General features: G+C 32.6%; 2 protein-coding genes across 2 annotated transcripts; both read right to left on the bottom strand.

Moving 5' to 3' along the window:
• Positions 1 to 1,813: 1,813 nt before the first annotated feature.
• LOC125587124 (RING-H2 finger protein ATL11-like) lies at positions 1,814 to 6,887 on the bottom strand. The gene is made up of 2 exons (XM_048757272.1): positions 4,048 to 6,887; positions 1,814 to 3,798 (listed from the first exon to the last, which is right to left on the bottom strand). The coding sequence occupies exons 1-2, from the start codon at positions 5,096 to 5,098 to the stop codon at positions 3,665 to 3,667; spliced, it is 1,185 nt and encodes a 394-aa protein (XP_048613229.1). The 5' UTR covers positions 5,099 to 6,887; the 3' UTR covers positions 1,814 to 3,664.
• Positions 6,888 to 16,193: 9,306 nt separating this feature from the next.
• On the bottom strand, positions 16,194 to 18,135 carry LOC106396502 (RING-H2 finger protein ATL11-like). Its single transcript, XM_013836908.3, has one exon. It carries the CDS (start codon positions 17,564 to 17,566, stop codon positions 16,355 to 16,357), a length of 1,212 nt encoding a protein of 403 aa, XP_013692362.2. The 5' UTR covers positions 17,567 to 18,135; the 3' UTR covers positions 16,194 to 16,354.
• Between the last annotated feature and the right edge of the window lie 3,181 nt (positions 18,136 to 21,316).

Genomic DNA, 21,316 nt, shown 5'->3' on the forward strand with positions numbered 1-21,316 from the left:
GTTGGTATGTATATTTTTTTAACACTGACATTGGTATGTAATCTAGAAATTGGAATCCAATGATAATTGACTAATACCTTTTCATCTTTTTGGAGGTGGAAAGAAAGAAAAGAGTCAAAAGACCAGATAAATCCACGTGAAACATCAAATTCGTTTGTTTCTTCTGACAAGCTGGCTGCTCCTGATCCACGTATCTAGCTAACTCTGTGAAATTACCTACGTTGCACGGAAGCTTCATCGGACGTCCGCTTCCCGCTTCGGAACCGGAATCGGAATCGGAACCTCGTGGAAGCTTGCGGAATCTCGCTTCCAAAACGTTTCTAAAATATTCTCTTTAAAAACATGTTGGAAGCTTATGATTCCGTTTTAGAATCACGCTTCCGTTTAAAAAACAAAATACAATGTATATCAATAAAATATAAAACCATAGTTTTCATCTATATAAAAAAAAAATTAATAGTAATGAATATTGAGTTATAAATATACAAATATCAAAAATAATACTATAAATTATCTTTATGCATTGAGATTTTTTATTAAAGATATAGCACACATTGAAACATATTGTGTCAATTATTTATGAAGTATTAAAAATAATTAATATAATATTTTTTGTAAACGTAATTTATGTGTATTTTTACAGTTTTAATATGAAATTATTTCAAAATTATTATAAATGAATAAATGTTTTATTTCAAATTTAAATCATATAAGTTTTAGTCCTAATTTTTTTTAAAATTTTGCATATATATATATATATATATGGATATACGCTTCCAACACGTACCCGCTTCCTAATATTTAAAAAAATCTCGCTTCTGCGCTTCCTTACGCTTCCGCTTCCACGTACCCGCTTCCGTTTCCATGTAACATAGGAAATTACTAATTTTTGTCTCCGTTGTCTCGTTTTGAATTTTACAATATCAGCATGAAATAATATTCACTACATAGAAAATAATAAAATCTGAGTGACTGTGGTCTAAAAAAAATGAAAGATTTGTCCAAAAAAAACAACGGAAGAATAAGATATCAGTTGGGATGGTCGCTAGTCGCTAATCATCCCGTATTTAACTATTTACCCATAATATCGAGTACTCGCAGTGATCAAACTAGGTAACAAATACCTCAAATCAAAAACTTGCAAACACAAACCAAATACCAAGTCTTAAAAAAATATTAACTACTTGGCTCTTCTGTGCTTACTACTCGTTGCCAAATATTTTTTTTAAGAAACATTGGCATAAGTTTTTACTGTTTCAAAATATTAATCCATTAAAATTTGAGAAATTGGGCTGGATAGCTACAAAACAAAACATAATTAAATATCTAACAAAAAAATACCTATATTATTTATATAATATATACTATATTACCTTTAGTAACCGGTTAAAGAAATATCAAAATACTTTTTTCTTCTTCTTATTCTCGATTATCAACTACCATTACTTTACTTTCATTTGCACCACCTTTTTCTCCGTCGGCATTACAATACGATCATCACCAACTCTCTAATGTGTTTTGTATTTATCTCTCCTTAAACACTACCTCTTTTTCTATAATCAATATCTTTTTCATAATATTTTCACCTCATTCATATTTACGTTCATCACTGAACAACCATCACCATTGCCATGAAATCTACATATCACGACGGCGTTATGGTCGAGGTATCCACGTTTGTATCGTAATTTCCGATTGTACTATACTATTTGGACAATATATACTATACTATTTCGTTTGCAGATTCGTGACTAATATTATTAGTATGAATCAACCATCATCGGGACTAACACCTCAAGAAGAATCAAACACTACTCATCAAGTATTGGCGACTGAAACTGAAACTCTAGAGAAAGCTACCGAGACTAATTCACCGGAAAATTCAGTAACCGCCGCGGTTCAGCCTGAAGTAACACCAGAAGAGCATTACCCACCAAAAGTAACGGAAACTAAAACAGCGTCAACGAAGAAAAAAGAAACATCGAAGAAGGAAGAAGCTGCTGAAGAGGACAAGAGAATTCCACAGAATCTTGGCTCGTTCAAAGAAGAGAGCAGCAAGCACTTTTTTTAACAAAACAACATCATTATTATATTTTAATAATAATGATTTTGATTAAATATTTTTACAACAATTTTATGTTAAATAAGAATTTTATGTCAAAATTTAGTACGGGGATATTATATATTTTATTTATATCTAATATAAATATCAAGAAACAAACAAATTAAGGGACAATATATTTACTGCTGTAGAAATGCTTCTACTTAAATTATTAAAGCCTAATTAGAGTCCATAATTCTGAAAACCCTAAAAATGTCACGTGTTACGTATTTACTTTTGTGCACATTAGGAAAAGATGCCACTGCCTTCTGCCTTCTTCCTTAAAGAGATAAGATGACTTTGGGGTGTTCAAGCGAAAGAAGAAGATGGTCCCCGCTAATCCTATAACCATTCATCATGGACGATGTTGTGGTGGTGCGTGTTTTCGGATCCAAAAATGAACAGATGAAAAAATCTTCTCAAAGCGGAGAATTGGGCAATGAAATGAAGGTCGATAGAGAGCAGATCGGACCCTCAAGGACAGAGGCGGAGAAGATTTGAGTGGTGACAAAGGTAGTCCCCATACCATATGCTTCTGTACAAGAATCATCAGTAGCTTAAAATTGAATGCGGTCACATATCAAACTCGTTAGCTGCAGCCGTCAACATTGTTAACACTATTTTCCCTTTTATCTACACTATTATACCTAATGTATTGTTTTCTTTTTGTTTTTAATTATACCAAAATAATATTTATGAATAGCGGATGAATGCTGTAACATAAGATATGATTCTAACAGTAATTTGATAAATTAGTGTGATAATATTTTAGTGATACACTGTCCCAAATTTGAGATTACAAAGCCGTGAGTAATTAGTCGATCAAGATTCATAATGAGAACAGAGGATGAGTTTTGATTCACCTGGAGATGATTAACTGCTAAATAATAAACATTTTTGTAGAAATAGTAAAAGTAATGAATTACTGGCTTTAAGAAAAAGAAATCATGTTAAGAGTAAAATTCGTTATTTTGGTTTTGAATTTTCTTTAACAATATTTTAAGCCTTTAGAGTGGAGTGAAATAAAAATGGTTTTAAAACTCAATTAGAATTTCAACAAAGTTAAAGTTAAACCCCAATCGGAGACTATAACTCATTTGTCAACACTGACATAATGTTTAAGAAAATTGGGATAACAATGGAACACCCTCGTACGTTTCAAGATTTTGGTTGTTTTGCTAGCACATCAGCACTTGCTGCATCAAAGACTTGTTTACAATCCTGAATTGTATCAGTGAGACCTTCAAACTTGAGATTCAACTCATTCTTGCTGAGCACGTTATTAAAGTAGCCAAGAACAATTGTATAGCTTATATAAAGAATGACATTGCCTCTTCCAAAGATAATCTTCTTATAAACCCTTAGTGATTAGACCACATACTAATTTTGCTTTGTATTTTATTTCCTGACGAAATGATTTTATTATGTATTCGGCCAAGGAAAGAACAAAACAAAAAACAAAGAGCGGATCTCGTTCGGCAACATTAAAAGTTTAAAACTGAAAATGAAGAATTCAGAAAAAATAATATATATATATATAGAGAGACTTCCTCAAATAACCAATTACACGACTTGGTCTACAGATGGGCTATCATGGCCGGAGCGAAGGTGATCGGACGAACGTTCACCGATATTGTTCTTTTCAAGACACAACCAATCGAACGGTGATTTTATCGAACATGTCCGGTACGGAGGAGCAGTGGCGGACCCAGAATGTTTTTTAATATGGGTCAAAAAATTTAATGGGCTTTAAATCACTAATAAAAAAATGGTAAAGAGAGTGTGAGGTAAGTGTTGAACCCAGATTTAGGGGTGTCACCCTAAGAGATTTTGCCAACAGATCTACTGAATATATACAGTTTCTCTTTAACAAATTAGGATTTTATCATTTAAGGTGTGTCAGCTGACCCACCATTAATACATGTGGGTCCGCCTCTGCGGAGGAGTTATGGAGAATGGTCTACGGTCTAACCGACCATCTTGGTCAAACCGATCATCTTGGTCAAACCGATCATCTTGGTCGAACCGTTCATAGTAGAAATAGTTTGCATCTGTCTCTAGGTTTCCGGTTCTGTACCCTCTGGCTGAACTCATCATCTGAGGAAACGTCACGTGGCATTTTGAAAAGCTTGGGTCCACGAGCTTATTGTGAATGTCTCGCGGTAACCTAAGCGTGAACCGGTCGAGATTCTCCTCATGTTGACCGGTCCATCCGGAATTGGTGAAAATCCCGGCTAAATTCCATCCGGTAGACATTGACCTACGTGGCATACTCTGGTTACATGTCAACGCCACTGAATCAATCAATCTTGCATCCGGAGAACCCAAAACCGTAGTCCGATCACCGGTTAATTCAGAACGAGGAGCACCATCAGCTAAACCGGGTATCTGGATAGAAACAACCGACTCTCCCAGTACGGGGACGAGATTGGCGCGGCAAAGAGGACATGTGGCGTGAGACTGGAACCAAGCATCTACACAATCAGGATGAAACACGTGGCAACATTTAGGAATCAAACGCAGCGTTTCCTCGTCTTCAAACTCGTTTAAGCAAATAGGACACTCAAGGGCCTCTTTGCTGATCGTGAGCATCTTCACCGTTGAGTATCGGAACGTAGGAAAAGTCTCAATGACTGATGCGTCGATTCCACGCGCCTGTGGGCGGCTTAGAGAAAACCTGTTACCGCCCGCGCCGACGGAGTTTGCGTTGTTCATTCCAGTGACTCGCTCGAGCCACTTACGGATACATATGGAGAAAAACCCGAGGGTGAAGAAAACGCTGACTAGGACAATCATGAGTATTACCATGTTTGGATCCAACAAGCTTTCTCCATACATATCTGAATCGCCATCAGTGGCTTGAGCCGAAGTGTGGCCAGAGAAGAGTAGGAGACAGAGGTGTAGCTGTAATATCGAACCATGATGACCGGTGATTGAACGGGTGAGACCTCTGGGGTCCATGGACCAAGCTTTAGCCGGCTTGAGTCTCCAGTCCATGCAACAATCCTATCTACTTTTGTGTGTGTTTTAAGAAAAGAAAGAAACAATACTGGTAGTATGATCAGAGGAGATGCTAGGATAAGAACAAGAGAAACATTACTGAGATTTAAGGTTGCTCAACGGTTACAATGGGTCTTGTGGTAGGTTGGCTTTTGATGTTTGAACAATGTCACTATTTAAAAGATGTTTGCATCATTTCTAATTAATATGTTATATACACTATCCATTTTCTAATAGATGATGTTTAGGATCATGCACATAAATTTAAAAACATTTAATTTATTTTTGAACCAAAAAATTATTAATTATCTATTTTAACGCTATTCAATCAATAAAGTAAAATATAAAATGTCATATAACATAAAATTTATTCATTAAAATTGAATTCTTCCTAATTTGGAATATATATTTTTTTCTAAAACGTCATATACCTTTTTAACAACGAATAAGTATAGAATAATATATAAATTATATGGCATGATTGTGATTTTCCAACTAGAAGCCGGGACGTCTTTTATCAATGAGACAACCAGTTAGTGCAAATGTCGCCAATACTTGTTAATGCCCGGCGTCTATAACATTTCAGTTCTTTCTTAACTGTGCAAGTCCTTTCTATTTTCCAAAGGATTTCAAGCCTATCCCACTTTATAAGTTAATGTATTTTTTGTTTTCGTTTTTGACAAAGTTTTTGCATGTTAATGTTTTTCACATTTAAAGTTTTAATTATTTTAGTTATATCAGTAGAAAGTAGTATCCATCAACTTTAATATATAAAGTTAAAATCACAATGATCTTACACAAATATTTTGATGTGTCTGTTGAATTCAATGATTTTATAAGATCAAGTACAAAGAATAACTCTTTTTATTGGCTTAAGAAAATAATTCAAAACTTAAATTCTCAGACACAATTTCTAAAATTCATAAGTTATGCTACAACTTGTCATCTCGTTATATAGTAATCTAAATATTTCTAATCTTATTAGGTATTAGACATTTTCTTCTCCTAATCCATTTAAGCTTAAACCAACATTCTCTCTATTAATCTTAAGCTTGAAAAATCTTTTGACACATCTTGAATCCCAATGAGATCTCTCATCTCCTTGAACATGATCCTTCCATGTGTCTTCGTTAAAACGTCCGCATTTTGCTTGCCACCAGGAACATGTTCGACTTCCACTTGTCCATTCTCAAAACGCATTCCCTTATGAAGTGATATCTTGTATGTATGAGTTTACTTCAACCATGGAAGACCGGGTTCTTTGTTAGAGAAATAGCTGATATATTATCAATTCTTAACCACGACCCCTTCACACGATGATCCAATCACTTCACCAAGTATATCTTGAAGCCATATTGTTTGTCTTGCTGCTTCGGTCTTGCCATAAATCAACCTCACACGATGACAATGCGACTGTATCTTGTTTTTGTGAGCACCAAGTGATTGGTGATTCACCGAGATAGAAAATATGTCCAGTTGTATTTTTTCCATCATCTAGATCAATGTTATGGCTGATATCATTGTACCCAATCAGCTTTGTAACTTCGAATGGAGCATCCAAATGTTAATCCAAGACTTGTGGCTCATTGAAACTATCTCAGACACTGCTTCATTGCAGCACCATGAGACTCTTTAGGCGCATGCATGTATCAACTAAGTGATCCTACGCAATATGACGAATCTATTCGTGTGTGAAGAAAATATCTGAGACATCCAATATTTCTTTTGTACCCCTAGGCCTATATATCTTTCTCATCCTTAGCTCTCGACAATTTTAAGCTGGACTCCATTGGCGTGTGTGCTAAGTTACAGTCCTTTAACTCTGCTTCTTCTAAGATCTTCGATGCATATCGCCTTTGATTTAGCGTTAGACCTTCCTTGTATTGACATACCTCAATCCCAAGATAATATGTCAACTTTCAAGATCGCTCATCTCAAATTTGGACGCCATCTCCTTCTTAAACTTGTTGATAACATTCACACTTGTTCTGGTGACAAATAGGCCGTCTACATAAACAGCTACGAAAAGAAGTTTGCTGTTCACCATCTTTCGATATACTGAGAGATTTTTAGAACGCTTGTAGAACTGTAATTCCGTAAGTATTGCATTCAACTTATGGTTCCATGCTCTCGGTGCTTGTTTCAATCCACACAAAGCTTTGTTTAACTTGTAAACCTTGCTTTCACTTCCCTTTACTCCAAACCCCTCTGGTTGGGTAACATGCACAGTTTCTTTTAGTTCTCTATGAAAGAATGCAGTTTTTACATCAAGATGATGTACCTCCTATCCATGTGATGCTGGGAGATTGATAAGGAGTTGTACTGTCTCGAGTCGCGCTATGAGAGAAAAGAGCTCATCAAAATCAACACCATGACGTTGTACATACCCTTTGACGAGTCGAGCCTTGTATTTATTAATAATGCCATATGTGTTGCATTTTAGCTTGAAACCCACTTTAATCCTATTGTCTTTACCCTAAATAGAAGTTCGAAAAGCGTCCATGTTTCATTCTTCTCGATTGAAAGGATTTCATCTTCTCAAGCAAGTATACATTCCCTGTGTTCTTTTGCTTCCAAAAAAATCTCTTGTCTCGTTGTTTAGACACAATATTAATCTTTCTCATTCTTCTTCTGCGAATAAGACATAGTCCTTAAGATATTTAGGCTTTACACTCTGCCTCTCTGTTCTTCTCAGCGGTACTTGAGGCTGTTCTGTTTCGTCTTCATGTGAAGTCACAAAATCATCATCTTCATTGTTACTGTGATGAGTTTCTTCATTAGTATTCTCGACTGGTTCTATGTTTGTCATCTCTCCTTCAATATCTTCTTGTATGCCTTGGTTTCCAAATCTTCCGAAAGTCAGAACAAAATTCCATTATTATCTTGTTATGTGTCGCTTGGTTCCAGTTCCATCCCTGGGTCTCGTCAAATACCACATCGCGGCTTACCACTATTTTCTGGGTTTTCGGTTCAAGTAATCGGTATGCTTTTGACCCTAGTTCTGTTCCTAGTTGAACAAGCATGTGTGATCTGTCATCTAATTTTCTTCAAATGCGGCTTCTCTATCTTTGCATATCCGTGGCACCCAAAAATTTGGAGGTGATCAATGTTTGGCTTCTTCATACAAAAAACTTTGTATGGAGTTTTATCTTTAAGAGATCTTGTGGCTATGCGGTTTAAGATATACGTGGAATTTCGTATTTCTTCTCCCCATAGATAGTTTGGCATATGCATGTGTTTTAGTATACTTCTCGCCATCTCTATTAGGGTTCCATTTCGTTTTTCTACCCACCATTCTCTTGTGGACTGTAGGTAGCGGTGAGATGCCGCCTTATGCCGGAGATGTCACATAATGAGTTGAATTCATGTAATATGAATTCTCTTCCTCTATCTGTCCTGAAGGTCTCAATACTCGTCCATGTTTCTTGCTCTACCAGACACTTGAGTTTCTTAAACTTATCGAAGGCGTTACTCTTTTCTTTCAAGAGAATTGTCCACATGTATCTTGAATAATCATCAGTGATGACGAAAACGTACTTATTTCCCTCTGGTGTGCTCGGTGTTATAAGTCCACAGAGGTCTCCATGCATGAGCTGGAGTGTCTTCGTTGCTCGATATGTAGTTGCTTAAAGAATGTTTCTTGTTTGTTTCCCTAGTAGACATGATGGAAAGATTTATTTTCAACATTCACTCGGAATTCTTTGAACAATTCCTTTCATATCATAGACTTTAGTACTTCAAGATTTATGTGTCCTAATCGAACATGCCATCTAGTTATCTCACTTATTGTTGCTAGGTGTAGCAACTCAATGTTTCATACTCCCATACAGACTTTATATAATCGATTTTTTGATGTATTTGTTTTGACAAGTAGTTTCCCATTGTGATCATGCATTGTTAGGTATTCTTTTCTCAATCTTATATCGCACCCTGATTCTGTATCTGGACCAAGACTTATAATGTTTCTTCTTAAATCGGGGATGAAATAGACATTGGTCATCTTCCTCGATTCGCCGTGCATGTCAGTAAATGATATTGTGCATTTTCCTTTATTATCTATGTGTGAGTCATCTCCAAATCTTACTTTTCCAGTGACTGTATTATCAAGTTTTGAAAAATACCTCCGTCTCCTAGTCATAGGATTGATGGGACCGTTGTCGAGATACCATATTCTTTCTTCACCGGTATATGTTTCAAACTTATCTGGTATGAAATTCTTCTCGTTTAGGCATACTACTGCGTGCATCATAAGCTCATCCGTACTTGTGTGTCGCTGTTATCAGTCTCCTAGATTTCTTGTAGCTTATGTAAGCGATCATGACAGTTAGACACAAAGTGACCTAACTTATCACAGTGAAAACACATTACCTCCGATGTGTCTCTTTCTCCATTAAACCGTCCATGACCTCTTCCCCTGTAATAGAAACACCCTCCTCGAACTCTGTTTCTAAAGTCTCCATTGTAATCTCAACTTGATTGACCGTTTTGAGTCTCCATGTTTGCATACATTAGTTTACTTTGATCTTCTTGGGGTTCTTCTTCATTGAAGAAACATTCTTCGAAGGCCTTTAGACGCCCTATGATATCATCGAAACTGGTGGTATTAAGATCTAGCACTTGTTCTAGTGAAGCCACAATATGTATATACTTCTTGTGAGGGAGTATTTTGGGAGTTTTTTTAACTGGCTTAGATTCCTCAATACTTACTCCTAGGACAGCAGATTTTGATGATATTTCGGCTAACTTTCCTCCAAATTCATCGATTGTCCCAGTGTCTTTCATTTTGAGACGATCAAATTCCTTCATTAGTGTTTGCAATCTAACTTCTTTTACTCTTTCTGCTCCTACATGCTTTGCCTTAATTGCTTCACATACTTTCTTTGCAGTATCAAGTTCTTCGACTTGTAAGATAAACGTCTCGGGTATGGATTGGAACAATAAAGCGATGGCCATGTCTTCTTGTCTCCTTCGATTGATTATGTTTGATTATGTTTCTATAACTTCCTAGACCTTGTGTACTTTAAGTGACACCTTCATCCTCATAGCCCACACCGTATAATTTTTTGAGGTAAGCATCGGACATTGAATTAAGGATGATCTTCCACTGTCTTTTGTTTTCACGACTATATCACTCATCTCTTCCTGAAGCTCTGATACCATTTATTGAATTCAAAGATTGTATAAGATTAAGTATAAAAATAACTCTCTTTATTAGCTTAAGAAAATAACTCAAAACTAACCGTATAATATCTAGTGAAAAATATTAATCAACCATTAGACCAACAGTACTAATTCACTTCTTTTTTTATAAAGAATTTACATTCATTGTACTAGTTAAATTCTGTAAATTTATGTAAATATTTGTAAATACATCTTTATCCAATCACTGTTACATACAGAAATGTTCAGATAGAGACTCTTAACAGACCTTTCTATTTTTTCTTTGTTAAGATAATCAACAAGAGCATGGATCAACCTATAGACATTTTAAGAACATAAACCTGTGAATTGGAAAACGACGTGATGACAAGTCCAGGAACAGACCTAGGTGGGGCAAGTGCCACACGCATATAAGTTTTACTTTCATTCATATTATTGAAATCAAGAAACTCAAATGGTCTTATCTTAAGAGATTTTTAATGTCTCATGCATTTTTGGCTGAAAATTTTGTTATTTAATAGTGTGTGCTCCCTCTTGTAATATTCTCTAGATCCGCCTTTGTGGACATGGGATGAAACACGATGCAGAGCCAGATTAGTGATCGCTTATTAGTTATTAATTTAATTTTGCAAGTCAACGTGAAATTTTCATGCGTAATGGCGATATAAACCTATTCTGAAAAATACAAATCGTTTTTAACTCTTATTTGACCAATAAACTACAATTATAATTATGTGACACTGTTGGTTTAAGCTTAAAGAAATCTTAGGTGACAAGTTATCCTAATCCTACTGAGTTATGATTTCTTAAATGAATTTGGCAGATGAAATATCTAATACCTAATGAGATTATGAATATTTAGATTACTATATTAAGCAGATGCCAAGTTGTGGAATTGTAGAATCATTTATATAACTATTAAAAATCATTTACAATAAATGATTCTTGTTTAAATAATAATCTATATGTTTTGCTAGTTATGTGTTAATCGTATGGTGTATGTAAATGCAGAAAATGAGAGCTAATATAGGGCTGTGAATTTGATAGTTGCTATTTGTTAATTTCACTGATATTTGTAATGAGCACATAACATACTGATATGATAATCGTTGAAGATTGGTCGTTCCAATTTTTTTTTTCGAGAGAATCATTATATGAGATTCAATCTCGATTGACATCTATTGATCCAAGTTGGAAGGTGACTAATGTTATACAACAAAGAAAACAAAGAAGTTTGAAGTTTGGAGTTTTATCACATGGCCGATACTCAAACATGAAGATTGCACTAAGAAGATTCAGAAGAAAGTTTCTTCAGATTTTAATTATGTTGTATTTTATTTTAAATTTACATTTGGTTGTATTTTTATTATTTTATGTGTAATATTACATTTTATATAAACAAAATAGTTGTTAAAAAAAACATACTGATATGATAATCTTTTATCAAGAGATGATAGAAAAGTCTGCAGTTGCCGACCACCATCAAAAACACCTTAAAAAGAGTTTCAAAATTAAACATTATAGATCTCTTTCATCGTTTTTATTATTAATTTCAAATGAAAATAATCGTAATCGTCCATGGACATGGTGCTATTTATTTTGTTAGCCGAGTCACGCATTTACTTGTAAGATGTATAATTTGACCTAAATCCTAGTTATAGATGCAACTAAAATTTAATCTATTAATTTAAAATCTTATTTAAAATTTGCCATTGTAATTAAACATGTTGTGACTAAATATAAAAACATGCTTCATATACCATTATACTTATTAAATAAATAATTTATTTATTTTAGCTTAATAATTAGTTATGTCAAATGACTCAACCGATTTAAATTTTCCTTATCAGATCACCCGGTCACTGAATTATACAGTTACTTATTCTGAATTATTTGTTTTAACCTAAAATTTATTTTCTTGATGTTTGAATCATCCAAAGTAACTCATTCTATAATTTTTGTTTCTTATGAAATACACAAACACATGAATTTGTTACTTGATTTTTACACTATCATCCCTTTATGTTCTAAGGCATATCCAACCATGACACCAAATTTAATGTTAAATCAAATTTAGTGATTTGGTATCATACATTTTTTGTCATCTCCAACATAACACTAAATACTACACCAAGAATAATATTATATATTATTTAATGTATTTAGTTTTAATAATTTTCATATTTTTATTATTTGTAACTGATAAATAATTATTTATCACACATAGATATTATCTTTTTAAATTTTTGTAATTTTATGTCTATAGAATTTATTTACATTTATATTTTGTGGTTTAACAATATTATATTTTTTACGCATTTGTTTTATATAAAATATTATATTAAAATTACAAACTATTAATTATGAAAAGCACATAACAAAATAATATACTCATCTTATGTTTTGAGTGTTTATTTCAAATTTAATATGCATTTTAATATTATCCAGCTTATATTATTAATTTATATATTTTTTAAAATACTAATTAAAATTTTATATTATTAAAAATAAAATATAATTTTTTTATGATATTTTACTTTTTTTACAATATAAAGTAAATAATAACAGTCATTTAATGATTTCTTACTTCAATATAAAATAAAAATATTTTAATTTTGTAAAAATAATTTAAAAATACAAATAAGACAATATATTTATGTTTATATATGAACAAATTAATAATAGTAATTGAACTATATTATTAAATGAAACACAATAAAATATGTATATTAAATATTTGTTGTAATGAATAGTCTTGCACTAAATTTGGTGTAACACCATATATACCAAATTAGGTGAAATATTGTAATTTTTGTGTGTTGCATCTTAGATTTAAAAATATATCAAGTTTGGCGTTTTAGTATCCCATTGAAATTGGCCTTAACATTAATGACATTTCTTTAGTAAAACTTAGTTTCTCAACGTTTGAATCAAAGTAACGCGTATTAGGCTTTTGTTCATCATGGAAAACATGAAAACATGAATCTAATACTATAGCATTATCACTTAATTTTCAATCATATATGTTTGGTGTAAAAATTCATAGATATTTGAAAGTTAGTTTTTGATTACTTCATACGAGATATGAAGTATAACGAAATATAAACACATAACAGAAAGTTAATATATTAAATTCTAATATATGCCAAAATATTAAGCCTAAAGTTAATATATTAAATTCTAATGTATACACCCATTTAAAAAATGAATACCTTAATCAGTTACTTCTATCTAAATCTTAATAAAAACAAATATATTCCTAACAATCTGGCTAAATTATATACTTTCCTTAAGATATTTGAGTAATATAAGACACATTAATAGTTTAATTTAGTTGAAATTATAAAAATAAATTAAAATATCTTTGCAAGTATTTAAAATTGTTTTTGGAATAACATATATTCATGTAAATCTTTAGTATTACTATATTTTCGAAATTTTAAACTAACCAAAAACTAATCTAAACTCTATAAATATAGGATTTAAGTCATCGACAGTTCCCACTCACAGAAATCCACACAAACAAATCGCCTAAACCTTTTTCCATGGCTTCCCTTATTCCCATAACCTTTCTTATAAATGTTAAGCCATTCAAAACTGGAAGCTATTCATGCATTTTTAATTATTCTATCATTTTTATTTTATTTTCTAATAATATTAATATAGATTAAATTATTTCTGTTGAAGTACTTTATGCTATTGAGTAAGGTTTAAAGGCTTTTATATCTAGGTTTGGGATTCGGAACTCAGACTATTTTCTTGCATATCATAGGATGCAAGCTTTCAGGTTTCCAGACTACCATAGGCAGATCCTTTCGTTGTGGCCGTGTACTGTACAGAGAGCCTTTCCATCGAGAATGTCGTACATGTAGAACCGTCCGTCGAAGTGATTTGGGGAGAGGTTCATCGTGGAATCATTATATGTGGAACTGTACATCAATATCGCATATGTGGCATTTGGTTAATGATAATGTCTAATTGAGTTAGAGATTATAAGATGATGTAATGTATGCTATCTGTGTTAAAAAAAGATATAAAAAGATTAAATTATTTCTTTGTTTCATATTTACCCATTCAAGTTATGTTCATTTGTCAAATATATTATTTTATTATATTCAAACTATTTAATTTATTTTTAAAACTATAAATCTATGTATTTAAAAATATATTATGTTCATATGTGTCAGACTAAAAAAATTTAAACTAAAAAATTACAATAATTTGTTTTGTGAAATATAATTTTTTATATTGTTTGATAAATATAATTTCCAACTACACATATAGTGATAATGTTAAATTATCAACTATAATTCAATATCCATTCAAACAATCTAATTTATTCAGGAAAAACAAAAAAAACAATTTACACCAAATGTGTAAATATCATCGAATAAAAAAATTAAAATTTTACAATTTAAATTTTAAATTTAAATAAAAATAATCACGCAGAACCGCGCGGAATAGAATTTAGTAGAGAATTATAGTCTCAGTCTAATACATCTTGGTTATTAGTTGTCTTAATAACTTTAAGCTTACGTAATGTTTTGTGGTAACAATAAGCTTACATAATTTTCTAGATTAAATTTTATTATTTCGACAATATTTTTTTTGACATCTATTTCGACAATAGGTTTTGGGGATGTTAGTGAGAATTTGATGTATTGTGACTATTTCAATCTTGAAGTTATTGATTTATAGATTTTTACTTTTTCATTAAAATTTAGTGTTATTAGTTTGATAATTTTATAATTCTATACAAAATTATTTTTATTCAAAAGTTTTCGATTTTAATAATTTTATACATATTAAAATTAGAGTTATTGAGAGTTTTTTTAACATTTTAACTCAGTAAACAAGATTTGAAAATACTACATATACTCCTTGGATTCTTAAATAATTATAATATTTTATTGTTGCGGATTTTAACAATATACAAAATCTCTCCAACTATTTCTAAATTTAACAAATATATCAAATTTTAAAATTATCAAAATTTATATAAATTTAAGTTCCACTAACACCTCCTTTTATATACATGAGAAGCTGGTCTCATAACGATGCCATTAGCATAAACCACCAAAGTTCATGTTCTCTCATTCATAATCATATTCAAACAATTTTAACTACACCATTTTGTAATTTATTTTGTATTCATAAATTATTAGACTATTTTTAAGAATCGAAAACCTAGATCTGATGTAAAACCTTTAATTCTTTTATCGCTGGACCAAAGAAATTCCATTTTTGGGATAAACAAAAAATAGATTTTGAGGCGAAATTCAAACTATTTCTCGAAACAATAAAATAGAGTATTTTTTTTATATTGGTCTAAAGCTTAGCCGCATTACGTTGTACTGATTTGGGGGACTATCTAGGAATATCGTGATGCATTCGAACAAACAACCACAATTATTAGAAAATTTTCATTGCTGGGATAGAGACGAGCGGAGTATCTAACACACTGAAAAATAAATTAAAGAGGTACCAATTCTCATTTCAAGAGTTTATAAAAAGATTTCAGATACCATCCTTTCACATCTCAATTTTTTTAAGGTTTAAACTAAAAAAAATTTGTGGAAGCATCATAACCTACTAATTAAATTTTAAAGACTTCTACATTCAGGTATGAGATTCGAAACCTAGACTATGTAATTTCTTGCAGATTACAGGAAATCCATGTTTCAAGTTCCGCAGAAAACGATTTATTAAATAATTATGAAAACTACGAAAGAAACGTTACAAATGATATTCAACATGGTGCAGGTAAATCTGGTCAGTCGTGGATCCTTATAGCACGGCTCATGTGATGTAATTAGGCGTAGATCCTTATAAGACATGTAATATTATCGGTTGTCGAATCTTCGATGTAATCTTTCTCATATCATAATTATAATATCATAATAAATCAGCGTTAAGAAAAAAACAAAAAAAATTAGTTATATAATAGTTTTTTTTAAAATAATTGACCCGCAGAAAAAAAAAAATCAAAGAGCGGACCTCGTTCCGCAAAATTAAACTGAACATACAGAATGCGAAAATAAAAATAAAATATGTAGTAAGAGTTCCTTAAACAACCAACTATGCGACTTTGATCTACACAGTCAGATGGCTAGCGTTGCCGGCACGAAGGTGATCCGACGAACGTTCACCGATGTTGTTGTTTGATGAACGGTCACCAATGTTGTTCTTTCCAAGAAACAACCGATCGAACGGTGATTTCATCGCTAGAAGCAAACCTTTTGGTGTACCAGCACGCACCTGATCACCACTGCCACCCGGAGACGTATTGATCGAACCTGTCCTGTACGGAGGAGTCATGGAAAATGGTCTACGGTCTAACCGACCACCTTGGTCAAACCGTTCATAGTAGAAATAGTTTGTGTCAGTCTCTAGGCTTCCGGTTCTGTACCCTCTCGCTGAACTCATCACCTGAGGTAACGCCACGTGACCTTTTGAAAAACTTGGGTTCACTAGCTTATTGTAAATGTCTTGCGGTAACCTAAGCGTGAACCGGTCTAGATTCTCTCCATGTTGACCAGTCCAATCAGAATTGGTGAAAACTCCGGCTAAGTTCCATCCGGTAGACAAAGACCTACGTGGCATACTCTGGTTACCGGTTAAGGCCACTGAGTCAATTAATCTCGCATCCGGAGAACCCAAAACCGTAATCCGATCACCGGTTAACTCAGAACCGGGAGCTTCATCCGCTAAACCGGGTATCTGGATAGAAACAATCGGTTCTCCCGGTACGGGGACGAGGTTAGCGCGGCAAAGAGGACACGTTGGGTGAGACTGAAGCCAAGCATCTATACAACCAGGATGGAACACGTGGCAACATTTAGGAATCAAACGCAGCCTTTCAGCGTCTTCGAACTCGTTTAAGCATACAGGACACTCAAGGGCCTCTTTGCCTATCCTAAGCGTTTTCACCGTTGAGTATCTGAACGTAGGAAAAGTCTCAATGACAGACGCGTCAAGTCCACGCGCCTGCGGGCGGCTCAGAGAAAGCCAGTTTCCGCCGGCATCAGCGGGGTGTGTGTTGTCCATCCCCATGACTCGCTCGAGACACCTACGGATATATACGGAGAAGAACCCTAGAGCGAAGAAAACGCTGACGAGGACGATCATGAGTATTGCCATGGTTGGGTCGAACCGGGAGCTTTCTCTATACATATCTGAACCGCCGTGAGTGGCTTGAGCCGAAGCTTGGCCGGAGAAGAGTAGGAGAAAGAGGTGTAGCTGTAAGATCGAACCATGATGACCGGTGATTGAACGTTTGAGACTTATTCTACCTTTAGGGTTCATGAGGACAAAGCTTTAGCCGGTTTCGTCTCCGGTCCATGCCCAAATCCTATATATTTTTTGTGTTTGAAGAAAAGAAAAATATTGGGATGATGATCGAAGGAGATGATACGATAAGAACAAGAGGAACATTAAGAGCTACTGTAATTTGAGGTTGCTCAATGGTTACAATGGGCCTTTTGTGGTTGGTAGGTTGACTTTGAAGGTTGAACAATGGTACTATTTAAAAGATGTTTGCATCATAACTAATTAATATGTTATATATAACATTTGTATAAATTATATGACATTATCGTGATCTTTCCATCAAGAAGTTGAGATGTCTTTTATCAGTGAAACAGCCGGTTACTGAAAATATTGCGTTGATAATTACTTGTTAATGCCCGGGATAACTTCAAGCCTATCGCACTTTTTAAGTTAATGTATCTTCACATTTAAAATTTTAGTTATGTCAGCAAACAGTAGTCCATCAACTTCGATATACATAATTTTAGATTTTGATGTATCACAGGATCATAATGGTAAACTCTAGAATAACATGAGATGGTGGTTTATTGGTCAAATAATAGTTAAAATGGATTTGTATTTTTCACTATATGGGCTTCTAACGCAGTTACGCGTGAAGGTTTCAAGTTGACTAGCAAAATAAAATTAATTAGCCATCACTAATCTGGCTTTGCATCGTGCTTAATCCATGTCGTCATCACGTCGTTTTCCAATTTAAGTTATGTTGTTAAGATAATCAACAAGACTTGTTCCATAAAAACATAACTTAAATTGGAAAACGACGTGATGACGACATGGGATTAAGCACGATGCAAAGCCAGATTAGTGATGGCAAATCGTCGATTATCTTGATCCATGCTCTTGTTGATTATCTTAACAAAAAAAATTTGAATGGTTTTTCTAAGAGCCTCTATCTGACCATTGCTGTATGGAATATGATTGAATAGAGATGGGGTAATCGACGATTTGACGTAATATTATAAGCATATATTTACAAATCTCTAAACAATACAATGAGTATAAATTGTTAAAAGACAAAAGGAGTATATTAGTACATTGGTCCAATGGTTGAGTAAGAATATATTAATGTTTTTGACTAGAAAATTTTGTTTAATCAAGAATTCGGCTGTAAAAAGTTTATAGTTACTACTAGTATTTGTGTAGCGTCTGGAAGCCGAAGTGTTTGTATATTCTGGCTGATTGAAATAATTGTAATTTCATTAAATTTGGTATTGAGTGATGATATTTTATACAATATGATACAAAATTTCGCAGCCGCCGACCACCATTACAAACACTATAAAGAGAGTTGTAAATTAAAACGTTATAGGGCTCTATAGTCGGTTTTATGATTAACTAGGAGTTGGCCCGTCCACCCGTAATGTGTTTACATTAAAACTATTTATATTTAAATATTATAAATCATTGAAACTTTATCTTATATCAAAAATAATAAATATAATATGCTTTTATTCTAAGATCATATGGTAATATTTTTTATGAAATTTCAAATTTATTGAACTATCAAAAAAATGTTATATACAAATTAGACCTTTTAAGAACTGAAAAATTCTTCTACCGATGTAAAAACTATTTATAAGTTGTTAATTTAAACCATCTTCTTAATAATCCTTCCAGCTTATGATTTGGCTTGTACAGGAGTGAACTAATCATGTTCTTCATTTCCTTGTTTATTAGCCCTCGCATATTGTAAATTTTATTTTGTTGGTTTGAGTTGACCACTAACAATATTTTTGTTAAAGAACAAAAAAAATATTAAATAAAAAATTAAAGAAAATAAAATGATTTATATTTTTTATTTGATTTCTATTTGAATTTCATATAGTTGAAAAAATATAAAGTAAGAATAGCTAATTTTTCCTAAGAGTATCAGATTTTTCAATAACTAATTTCATATAGTTGAAAAAAATATAAAGTAATAATTTCATATTATTACAATAACTATTTTTCAAAATAATAAATTAATACACCAACTCCAAGCCAAATAATTGAAAATCAAATATAATGTGATAAAATTATAAAATTTAATTTTTAAAATAATAGACAAATAGTTTCAACAATGTCATAAATAATAATTAGTACATATTATGTAACAACAAATGATTTTTTATAATATATGTTTGTTTCAGTTTATATAAGATTTTCAATTTATAAAAGGGCAAGTTTATTATTTTAGTTAAAAATGACTTCTGTAATATTTAAAAATTACTTATGTAAAATATTTAGTATACATTAATAAATCAAATTTATTATAATTTGTTGAATATGTATTTAGTAAAATATTTTTCTAATTCGAAGACTCTTTAATCTTGCATCTTACGTTTTAATCTTGTTTATTTAAATCGTTGTGGCAGGTAATGAGATTGTTTACTTGAGGATTAGTGATAAATAGTTGTATTGTAAAGATAACTGCGTTTGTAAAGGATAATGGTCCATCCATCAATATATCATTGCCTAAATTTTAAAATCTTTTATGTTTTTATTTGGAGGCTTAACATTTTTTATTATTATGTTTTGGTTGTAGCTAAAAGAGTGTATTGACAATGATCTGCAACACTAAGCCGATAAGGCAAACTTAAATCCAGTTTTGGTGTTATATTATTCTTGTTTCATGTAGAAACTCTGAGTCTCTGACTTTGTTGTGTTCTTAGAGAATGTACATAATCAATTAATTCAGATTCAAATGCTTCTCACAATAGCTACCTTTGTTGTTGTCATTTTTTTGGCCGCGAGTTTTTGGAATATATCTCATTGAAACTGTTTTTAGAGATGAGGCGATGTTCCAATGGTGGCATTCGTATAATAGGTTTACTTTTCCTACTATAAGAGAATTTTTTACCATTGGTACGATGGAGCGTAAGGTTAATCTCTTAAGTCAATTCTCAAAGATAAACAAATTTGAACGTGAAACTGATTTATTTATTTAATAATAATATGCTCTGTTCAGATTTAGATGCACCATAAGAGCAAACAAACATTAAGAAACGGCCAGGGGAACACTTTTTGGAATGAGTAGAGCCGATAATGGTGATGCGTGAGATGGTTAGGCTGTAAGATATATGTACGGTATAGGTCTTCATCGATTCCAGAAGACTTATTTATAGGTCAAGCTTGTATATGTTATTGAAACCGTTCGTGAACCTGAATAAATGAGGCGGAGTGGGAGTAGATGTGATATGGAGTTTAATGACTGAATTAAAGCAGGTGTCAAAGAGGAAGGGGAATAAAAAACTGATCTAACCCTGCCAAAGCTAACCACATTTATGAAAGTAGGAAGGACCCAAAAATAACTAAAGCCCATCAATGCTTTGCACTAAACGAACATATTCAGAAAAACAAGAAGTTGTCTCTCTGCTCGACACGTATTGAAAAAGGGGATATGAGGGGTGAGGTATCGCATTATGGAGCCTTTCTCTTCTACTTTATTATTATAGATTTCAAATGCGTGCAAGCGTATAATCGTAACAGTCATAAGCATGCCGGTGTTTATATCTTTTTCGTTTTTTTTTCTATTGAAATCAAAACGCTATTCTATTATTGAAGTACATCAATAACCATACCAGGATATAACAACCAATAAAACAAAGATCTCTATGAAATGATCTCGCAGTTCTAGCCAAAGAATCAAAAATTCCATTTTCGCTCGAGGAATGTAGTTAATCTTGAAAGCTTGGAAACACTTTTGAAGAATCATTATCCCATCCAATTCTGTATCGAAATTTGGCC

The sequence above is a fragment of the Brassica napus genome, chromosome A2 (genome assembly GCF_020379485.1).
Source record: "Brassica napus cultivar Da-Ae chromosome A2, Da-Ae, whole genome shotgun sequence".
NCBI classification, from domain to species: Eukaryota; Viridiplantae; Streptophyta; class Magnoliopsida; order Brassicales; family Brassicaceae; genus Brassica; species Brassica napus.

What these genes read in the sequence shown, in the direction of transcription:
- LOC125587124 (XM_048757272.1), bottom strand. Translation starts at nt 5,098, where the DNA reads ATGGACTGGAGACTCAAGCCGGCTAAAGCTTGGTCCATGGACCCCAGA. An exon ending in CCGTAGACCATTCTCCATAA is followed by an intron (nt 3,799 to 4,047) that starts CTCCTCCGCAGA and finishes GGTCCGCCACTG; the next exon opens with CTCCTCCGTACCGGACATGT.
- LOC106396502 (XM_013836908.3), bottom strand. Translation starts at nt 17,566, where the DNA reads ATGAACCCTAAAGGTAGAATAAGTCTCAAACGTTCAATCACCGGTCAT.